Here is a 9,286-nt window from a genome sequence, read left to right as displayed (position 1 = left end):
CTGTTCCTATCCCTGTCCCTATCCTTGTCCCGGCCCCTGCCCCTATCCCTGTCCCTATCCTTGTCCTGGCCCCCGCCCCTATCCCTGTCCCTATCCCTGTCCCGACCTCTACCCCTGTCTTAGGCGCTGCCTCGACCCCGGGTACAGGCGGGCGGCTGGTGCCTGAGGGGGCTTTGTCTGTGCTGTTTCAGGTACGGCGGGGAGGAGGATGAGGATGAGAAGCAGCAGGAGGAGGGCGCCGAGGCGGAGGACCGGGCGCGGGTCCTGCTGGAGCGGCTGCGGCAGCAGGCGAGGGCCCGGCAGCTGAAGAAGCAGCGGGAGGCGCAGCCCCGGGGACGGGAGGAAGGCCCAGGGGGCGCGGGGTTGAGCCCCGGGGGTGAGCCCGGGGAAGGAAAAGGGAAGAGGAAGAGGGAGGGTGAAGAGCAGACCGGTGCGCAAGGGCAGAAGAAGCTAAAGGCAAAACAGCCCCGCAGCTCTGCTGAAGGCAGGGCAGGCACTGAGCAGGCAGCAGATGGCAGCAGCCCCGTGAAGAAGAAGAAAGAAAGAAGAGGAAAGTCGAAAGTGCAGCGGGAGAGGAGTGAAGCAGGTAACAGGCTGTAGGATTTCATTTCATTGTGGTTGACAGTTCTCCATGGAAAAGTGGACACGAGTTACCCAGTTTACCTGATTTGGTTTTCCTTTGCTTAATATGTTCCCAAAGTAGTTCTTATTTTTTAGTGGAAAACCCCATATTGCAAACTTTGAGGATTAATTTAGTGTAAGGGGAGGAGGGAAATATGTCACCTCAGTCTTGTTGCCTCCATACCAACAAGGAAATGTTTGGCTTTTGCACTTGGATTTAGGAAAAAAGAGGAGCTTGCAAGTTGTTGCTTGAGTCCTACATTGTAAAATGTTGCCTGCATCCCTTTTCTGTAACACATTCTGACCTGTGGCTCTGTGTTCCTGGTATCCACATTCCAGATTCTGAAGAAGATATCGAACAACAGGAAAATAGAAACAATGTTAAAAGTAAGTCTTCTAAAAGGAAGAAGACACATGAGGAAACAGAAGGAGATGAAACAGGGAAGAAAGAGAAGAGAGAAAGAACTAAAGAAAATCAAAGCACAAAGGAGGAGCTTTCCTTAGCAGCCTCTGGGGAAGAGGCAAATTATCCACCCTCCAGTTTGACAATTCTTGGAGACTACGACAGAAAGCCGGTGCAGAAGGTACATTGAGCTTGATGGGATTGTGATGATGGTCAGGAGGGAACATGCATCTTGCAGGTTTATTTTACGTATGGCATTGCCATATTCTCCTTTCCTTCTCCTCAGGTTCAGCCCTTTTTGCCACAGTGGCTTGCTCAGCCCAAACGAGTGCAGAAACGTATCAAAGACAATCTGTGCCCAATCAGAGATGTGCCAGGAATCCATCCCCGCCTGCTGAAAAAGCTGCAGATGAATGGGATAGAGTCCTTCTTTCCAGGTACTTTGACAGTGCTTTTGTTCCTTTCTGAACTGATTTGCAGAGTTCCTGCAGTCTGGTGCTGAGCATTTTGTGTAGTCAGTGAAGTAAAACATGGGACATATAAGTGATTGCATCAGCTTTAACACTTCATTTTCAAAGCCTTATCTAAGTTGAGTAAAGATCTATTATCTACTCATAGATAAAGCTTGAAGTAATGGCTTAGAGCTGCCCAAAGAGGGAAGTCTTACTTGTGTCCTCACTTTTTTCCTCCTTATGCCAAGCATGTGTTTTAGCTCCTTACTTTCCACCATGTCTGCTACTGATCACAGCTCTCTGGGAACTCATTCAACTCAATAAAGTACCAGAAAAACATTCAAACAAAAAAAAATAATTGTCGATTTTCCGTTATTTTACTGGTTTTGCAAACAAGTACAATAAATGCCAGCTCTTAAATAAGTAGAAAGCACACCTGGAAGCAAGGATAAGGGTAGGAGGGTGAGCTGAGTAGTTGGTCCAGCTGAGCCTGGAGGCTTAGGCTGTGTCAGAGGCCTGTCAGGGTTATGTTGGGAAGCCAACATGTGTCTTCTCACTTAAAGAATGCTTTCATATAACATTTTAAGGGTGTGAGTGAGTTCATTAATGGTGTACTTTGTGTTTGTTTCTGGTTTTGCTCAGTTCAGGCAGAGGTGATTCCTGCCATTCTCCAGAGTGCCTCCAATGGGTACCTGGTGGGGCGGGGGGGATACCGCCCCAAGGACATCTGTGTCTCGGCACCCACGGGCAGTGGGAAAACCCTGGCGTTCGTCATACCCATTGTCCAGGTGAGTTCACCCCAGGGAAGTATCTGCAGGGAAAATGCTGGAGGTGCTTTTGTTCAAGTGAAACGGCAGCTCAGAAGTATGTTAAAAAGCCAAGGAATTTGTGGACATAAGGCAGCGGGATTTTTAGCTCAGAGCTGTCTGAGGGAGCCTCGTGTCAGCATCCCACTCCTTTCCTCAGACGGGAGGCAAAGCATGAGGAGTTGGGAAGGTGGAGGGAGAAAAAGGGAAACATAAAACTCCGAGGATGTGTCAAGCCCATCTCTTCTAACTAGGTTAAGTACAAGAGCCCCATTCTTGTGGGGACCACTGCTTTCAGGCACTCATTTGGCCTTTATTTTGGCAGGTTCTGTTAGATCGAGTGGTTTGCCACGTGCGAGCTCTGGTTGTTCTGCCCACCAAAGAACTGGCACAACAGGTATGTGGCTCTTCACTGTCTCTCTGAGCAGAACTGGGCCAAGGGATAGGCTGGTGCAGCCAGTTCTTTGGCTGTTCTGTGAAGCCTGTGGAAGAGCCGTGAGTGGGTTTGATGTTGTTACTGTAATGGAAAGTATTACTGCAAGTGTTTCTGTGGCAGCTGACAAAGCTCATCTCTTTGCAGGTGAGTAAAGTGTTCAACGTTTACACTGATGGGACAGGTCTGAAGGTCGTTTTGATTACTGGCCAGAAATCTTTTGCAAAGGAGCAGGAGATGCTTGTCCAGAAAAAGTAGGTTAAAAGGTATTTTGATAAGGTTTATAGAGATTGTAAACTAATTAATCTCATGGAACAGGGGTCAAAACACAGGCTATTGCAGCACACCATTGTGTTATCACGATTTTGGATAGTGGGTTTATGTGCTGGACACTGCTGGTTCTGTCATTGTCATAGTGCCTGCTACTACCCCTTTGTTGTGATTGTAATGTTTTACTAGATTTTTGGGACTCTTCACCAGCTGAATAAAATGCAAATGTTTACCTTATGCCCACAGGTACAAGTGACTGTGTGGATTTTGCTGCAATTAAGCTTTTTTTAAGAGCAGTGGAGAATGACACTTTGGTTTAAAATGAGGCAGTTCAGTGCAGACTGGGGTCTGGTGTCCAGCACTGCTTCCACGTGCTCTCCAAACTCAAGTGCATATTTGAAATTTATTGTTTCTCAGTTAATTGAGTGGTAGGAAAACCTTAAAGTCTGCTGGCCAAGGATCTCTGCTACGTGCTTTATGGTGAAGAGAAACACTTACTCGTGGGCTGCTTGTCCTTTCAGAGTGACGGGCTACTGCAGCCTGGCTGACATTGTTGTGGCCACGCCAGGGCGGCTCACGGATCACATCAGGCAGACCCCGGGCTTCAGCCTGATGCAGCTTCGCTTCCTGGTGAGTTGGCTCCATGGCTCTCCCATCTGAGGGCTTTGCCTGTTACAGCTGTAATTCCTGCTTTCTTCTTGCATGGAACATAAATACATCTCCACTGGAACTGCTGTGTGGGCCTGTCTGTGCTCCAGATTCCGAAGGCAGCAGTCACAAGATCAGATGTTTTATTCCAACTCGTGATACCCAAGCATCCACCCACTTCCCCTTCTCTCTTGGCCTTTTGCAAACTCAGAGTAAGGATGGGCAGAGAAAGCAATTCTATTGACTAGAAGCTTCCCTTATCTTACATTCTGGCTCACTTGTTACAGATAAAAAAAAGGAAAATCAAAAGCTCCCAGTATTTAACAAGGGGTGTTTTTCATCCTTGTGAATTCAGATCATAGATGAAGCAGACCGTATGATCGATGACATGCACCAGAACTGTCTGAACCAAATTGTCAAAGCTGCATTCCAAGTAGAAGATGACTCTGGTTCCAACATGCTTTTTCAGAGGACCAAACCAGGGCCTATAACAGCAGCCAGGTGAGTTGCAGAATGCATTTCTTTGAGCTGATAGTATGGACACCAACTCTGGGCGTTACTGTCCTGCTCCCAGTACCTCCCACAGGGCCTCTCAAAGTCCCTTTCCTCTGAAAATGTCTAGAAAAATGTCTACCAAAGTAGGTCAGTGAACAGCTGATGCTAGAAAATGTCCTTTACACTAAGTATTGTATTCTCCAAGCTTTCCTTATTTAGACCAAAGGAACACCAAAAGAATGCACAAATATTGCAAATCTGTGATTCATTTGCACAGTAACTGTAGTAATGCCCTCCAGCAAAGCTGAGTAATGGATTTGGAGGAAAACTCTTGCAATTAACTATCTGCAGCTGCTGTTTTCATACAGCAGTGGTAGAGATGTGTCAGAAACTGGGATCAGTGGCCAAGGAAGGACGTGACTAGAATGAGCACACGGGTAACCAGGGTGCAGGGATGTGTGCAGGAGTAACAGACTCCTGCAGGTTGGGGTCTGTGAACTCCACCATAAAACAAGGCTGGAAAAGAGCCTATAGGAAAGGCCCAGAGCATGAAAAGAGCATCAAAGAGAGTTAGTTGCTTCCCTTTATAACATCATCTGAAAGCACTTGTGGTGGAGCTCCTTTGCCCCATCCTCAAAGCCTGGTTTCCATGTGCTGTTTCTTTCAGCTCCTGCTCTCCTCAGATACCCTTACAGAAGCTTCTGTTTTCAGCCACACTGACCCAGGACCCAGAGAAGCTGCAGCAGCTGGAATTATTCCAGCCACGCCTCTTCACATCTGTCTATTCTGAGAGAAAAACACTTGGAGATGGAACAGAAACTGAACAAGATGCTAATAATAAATACACACTCCCTGAGGGGCTGTCGGTATGGTGTTCATTCTCTTGAATAAGTTATGGTTGAAGATTTGTTTAATTCTGGAGTATCTGGTTATGGTTTTATTGTAAAATGTCTGTGTTTCCTGCATTACAGAGGTGCTGGGCAAAAGTGACTTTGGGAGTATTTACGACCCAGAGAGCTCTATCTTTGTGACTTTGTTTTCTCATTACTTTATGTTCATTTGTTTAAGACTGGATTTTTTTTTTTTTATTAATCTCTTTTCATGTGGAATTAAGTTTTACCAGCAATGAGGAGCGGAAATGTGAAATAATAATAATGTAGTAGCACTTATCAATTGTCCATATGTATAACGTGCATTTCAAGGCATGCAGATACAGGCCGGCCTGTAGACAGGAAGGCAGTGCATGTTGTTACTTGCTGTGGAGAAGTAAGAACAACTCAGGTCTCCTTTCTCCACTTGTTTTGTATCCTGCCAGCCTGTAACTGTGATTTATTCTAAAGGGGGTGGCAGTGTGGGGTCTAGTTTTGCTGCTGTTAGTTTTAAAACATCCAAGCCTGTGTAGGTCATGGACAGGTAGTGGGTTTCAGGGCAAATAGTCTTGGCAAGAAGTAATTTTTCCCTCTGAACTTCTTCCCCGTGGACTGCAGCAATGTTATGTGCCCTGTGACCTGAATTCCAAGCCTTTGCTCCTCTTGTACTTCATGCTGACCATGAAGTTCACCCGCGTCTTGTGCTTCACCAACTCCAGGGAAGCTTCTCACAGGTGAGTAGAGAATGAGATCACTATCATAGGTATCTGTCAAGTGTTGTTGCAGAGGCAAGGAAGTGACTGTTTCTATCCCCTTTCCCTGCAGGTTGTTCCTGCTGGTTCAAGCCTTTGGTGGAATCACGGTGGCTGAGTTTTCTTCTCGGTTGACTCCAAGTGAGAGACAGAGAACCATAAGGGAGTTTGAACAAGGGAAAATACAACTGTGAGCATCTTAAATGACTTTCCTGCATGTCTTCCAACATAGGCTGTTTTCAGTGAGAAAAACTAGGCAGAACCAAGGACACAGCTACACAGGGTCCTCTAAAACAGCATGCAGGAGTCTGTGGCAGAATGAGTGTGAGACTTGGACTTGTGACTTTGAATTGTTTATCCTGCATGTTCTAATTTAGCTGCAATCTGAATTTCTGTGTGTTATTTCGTGGCAAGCAGTAAATGTAACTGTGTGTTCAGAGTTGCCCAAAACACAGAGGTTTGCAAATCTGAAGTTTATTGTGTGTGCTGGGCATCTGGTTCTTGTAGGAAGGAAATGGATATTGGTGCTTGAACTATACACAGTGTTAGTGCTTCCTACCAAAGCAGTCCCTGCTCAGACTGGCATAGAGCTTTACTTCTATCCAAGTGTTTGATTTACAATGTGATTTTTGTAGCTGTATGAGATTGTATCTGTGGAATGTCTCTGAGAAGAAGGTAAATGCTGATTTTCTGGGTTTCCTTTTCATCCAAACCTTGACTACTGGAATTTCTCACCTTTCTCTCTGCATTCAGTACCTTTATGGAATGTTCAGATACCTTAGAGGTTTGTAACCTCCAGTGCACTGGGAGCTGTCTGGCTTAGTGTTCCATGCTTGGAAAACCTGGAAACACCCAGTAGCTTTTCATGCATAACAGAGGGTGACAGGCTTGGAGGTCTGTGGGAAGCTAGTAATACCAGTGACAGTGAGGAGTGACTTACAGTGCTCCTGCCACACTCAGAGACAGAGGCTGGCTGACCAGTTTGAACAGAGATCAGCAAGAACTGTGCTGTGTTTCACTTGTGTGTATAATGCTAGAGATGTTGCCTGAAAATAACTATATATACATTTACAACCAGGTTAATCAGCACAGATGCCACTGCACGAGGGATTGACGTTAAAGGAGTGAATTACGTAATAAATTATGATGCACCGCAGTTCATCAGGACGTACATTCACCGGTAAGGCAGCCAGGAAGAACAGGGAGATGTCTTGAGCTTGGTTTGCTTTGAAATGTTTAGCAAAGGTGACATGCACTTAAAAGGACTTTTAGTTTTTCTTTTTACTTTAATAGGCAAATAGCTTTCGAATAAAAATTAAGCCCATAGCATTGCTTGGAATCAGACTTGCTTCAGTGTGAAGAGTTTCAGAATCAGACTCTTGGAGCTGATAATGGCAGTGACTGTGGGGCTCAAACTGACTTGAAGCTACTTGTTCTGTTTGCAGGGTTGGAAGAACGGCTCGTGCAGGAAAAGTAGGTGTTGCCTTCAGCTTGGTCCTTAGAATTCAGGTATGTCTTTGGCGTGGGGTTCATTTGATAAGGATGCATGCAGGGGCATAAGGAAGATAAAGTTCATACTACTTCCCATCCCACCTTTTCCAGTCAGCTGAGCTTTGTGCACAGACACTTCAATTATTTCCTGACTAGGCAACATGTTCCAAGATGTGCTCATTTTCTAGCTGATGGGCAGTGAGGTGTCTCATCTCCTGTGTCTGTGTTGTTATGCAGGAACGTCGGTTTCTGCGGATGTTGAGGGACGCCGGCATCCGAGACATACAGAAACACCCCATGAAGGGCAGAGCATTAAAGCCTTTGGTGCAGCAATATGAGGCAGCTCTGTGTAAGCTCGAGAAGACAGTCAAGGTAATTGAGTCAGGGAATAAAATAAGTCAAACTACAGCTTGTGCAGTTTACTGCAATTCGTGCTTAGCACAAGTATTAGTGTCCAGGATCCTTTCCTTTAACTGAGAGAATTCCATCTCGGTGTGAAGGCAGCATTGTGGGTGCATCATTATGGAATACTCAGAAAGGGTGGGGAGAGGAGGAAGAGGTTTTCTCTTAAAGGTGGGCAGCATCCCTGGAGTGATTTAAAAGACCATGTAGACTTGGAGACATGGTGGTAGGTTTGGCAGTGCTGGGTAAATGCTTGAACTCAATCGTCTTAAGGGTCTTTTCCAACCAAAACAACTCTATGATTTGTGGTGGTTTTTTTCTATTCTGGCTTTGTCTTTACCTCTGGAGCCAGGATTTTGGCAACTACCCAGTGTACTGCAAATAAAAAGCAGAGATTCAACCTTTTGTCATTACAGAGTTTAGGACTGTACTGTACAGCTATGCTGACTAGAGTTGGGTATCCCAAACCAGGAAAGCATTATCTGCAGGCCCTTCTTTATACACCAATGGGAAGGTTGAGAGCTTTCAGACAAAAGCAGGGTAGCATTTATGTGCCAGATGGGTGGACTAGGAGTCCATAATAGACCTCGTGCTGCATGATTTGGGCAAGTGTTCTGCTCTCTCATTTGAGAACTCCTGATAAATGTCTATCCTCAAAAAATTATGATTTAGAGTTCTAGACTAGGAATGTTTGAGAACTGGGGCAGAAAAGATTAAATTGTCCCATTGCTCCCTGAAATCCCTTCTGTGTGACCCTGAGACAGGGACATCTTCAGTCACCTTCTCAACTTTAATTTTGAACAGAACGAGCGAGCACAGAAACGAGCCTGAAGGAATGGAAGCTGAGATGGTTGTGTTTCGTGGCACTGAAGCCCCTGAGTGGGACAGGACATGGACTGATCTCCAGCACAGTAACGCTCAGTCGTGGTCTCTGAACGGGCCTCAGTGGTTGGCTTCTCAACCTTATCGTAGCTGAAGCTGTTACAGGCCTTGTTCCTCTTTCAAGGACACTGCAAACAGAGTTTACTTACTGGTTGAAAAAAAAAGATAAACTCTGAGATACAGATATTTGGAAGAGGACTTTGCATTGTATCCTGCTGGCATGTGTAGAACTGCCACCAGCTCCTGAGCATGGACCTGATGGAACTGCTGTCCTCCAACGGTGAGGGCCAGGCCCTTCTGCCCTGGAACAACTAATGGTTCTGTCTTACTGCACAAGCAGCTGTGTCTGCAAATGCATAAACACCTGTACAGTGCCTGTAGCAGAAGCGTTTGAAAAGCTGCTCTAGGCTGAAGTGACTGCAACTTTTAAATAAATACTATATATATATATATTTTTAAAACAGTGTCTAATGAAAGATTCTGGGGCTCAGGAGTTGGACTTGATGATCCTTGTGGGTCCCTTCCAACTCAGGATATTTCATGATTAGGGATGGAGATATTGCTGAAGGGATTTTTCACTGTTATAGTCTTGTGCCTTGTCCTTGGCTTCCAAGAAAGGACAGGACTTTGGAAGGAACGTTGTTTCCTTCCAGCATTCTGTACCAGTGGCAACAGCAGGTATTATTAAGTGTTAGGCTGGTGTTAATGCAGACTGAAATGTCTGATGTCTAGTATGAGTGTCCTGGAGCCAGGTAGTGTCAC

The 9,286-nt window shown here is 45.6% G+C and overlaps 1 protein-coding gene across 1 annotated transcript in view; it reads left to right on the top strand.

The window, feature by feature from the left end:
• Window positions 1-9,012, top strand: part of DDX51 (DEAD-box helicase 51) — a 9,257-nt gene extending 245 nt beyond the window's left edge. Inside the window, exons 2-16 of the mRNA XM_027661582.1 lie at window positions 192-586; window positions 961-1,205; window positions 1,311-1,461; window positions 2,119-2,264; window positions 2,608-2,679; window positions 2,863-2,969; window positions 3,507-3,615; window positions 3,989-4,134; window positions 4,796-4,994; window positions 5,616-5,731; window positions 5,823-5,939; window positions 6,828-6,929; window positions 7,195-7,258; window positions 7,478-7,612; window positions 8,447-9,012. Of these exons, the coding sequence (XP_027517383.1) occupies window positions 192-586; window positions 961-1,205; window positions 1,311-1,461; window positions 2,119-2,264; window positions 2,608-2,679; window positions 2,863-2,969; window positions 3,507-3,615; window positions 3,989-4,134; window positions 4,796-4,994; window positions 5,616-5,731; window positions 5,823-5,939; window positions 6,828-6,929; window positions 7,195-7,258; window positions 7,478-7,612; window positions 8,447-8,473 (2,131 nt within the window). The 3' untranslated portion in view covers window positions 8,474-9,012. The remainder of the gene's footprint in view (window positions 1-191; window positions 587-960; window positions 1,206-1,310; window positions 1,462-2,118; window positions 2,265-2,607; window positions 2,680-2,862; window positions 2,970-3,506; window positions 3,616-3,988; window positions 4,135-4,795; window positions 4,995-5,615; window positions 5,732-5,822; window positions 5,940-6,827; window positions 6,930-7,194; window positions 7,259-7,477; window positions 7,613-8,446) is intronic.
• Window positions 9,013-9,286: the final 274 nt, after the last annotated feature.

The sequence above is a fragment of the Corapipo altera genome, unplaced genomic scaffold (assembly GCF_003945725.1).
Source record: "Corapipo altera isolate COAL_440 unplaced genomic scaffold, ASM394572v1 150, whole genome shotgun sequence".
NCBI classification, from domain to species: domain Eukaryota; kingdom Metazoa; phylum Chordata; class Aves; order Passeriformes; family Pipridae; genus Corapipo; species Corapipo altera.
The sequence above is the reverse complement of the archived record's forward strand: the minus strand, read 5'-3'. Positions and strand labels throughout refer to the sequence as shown.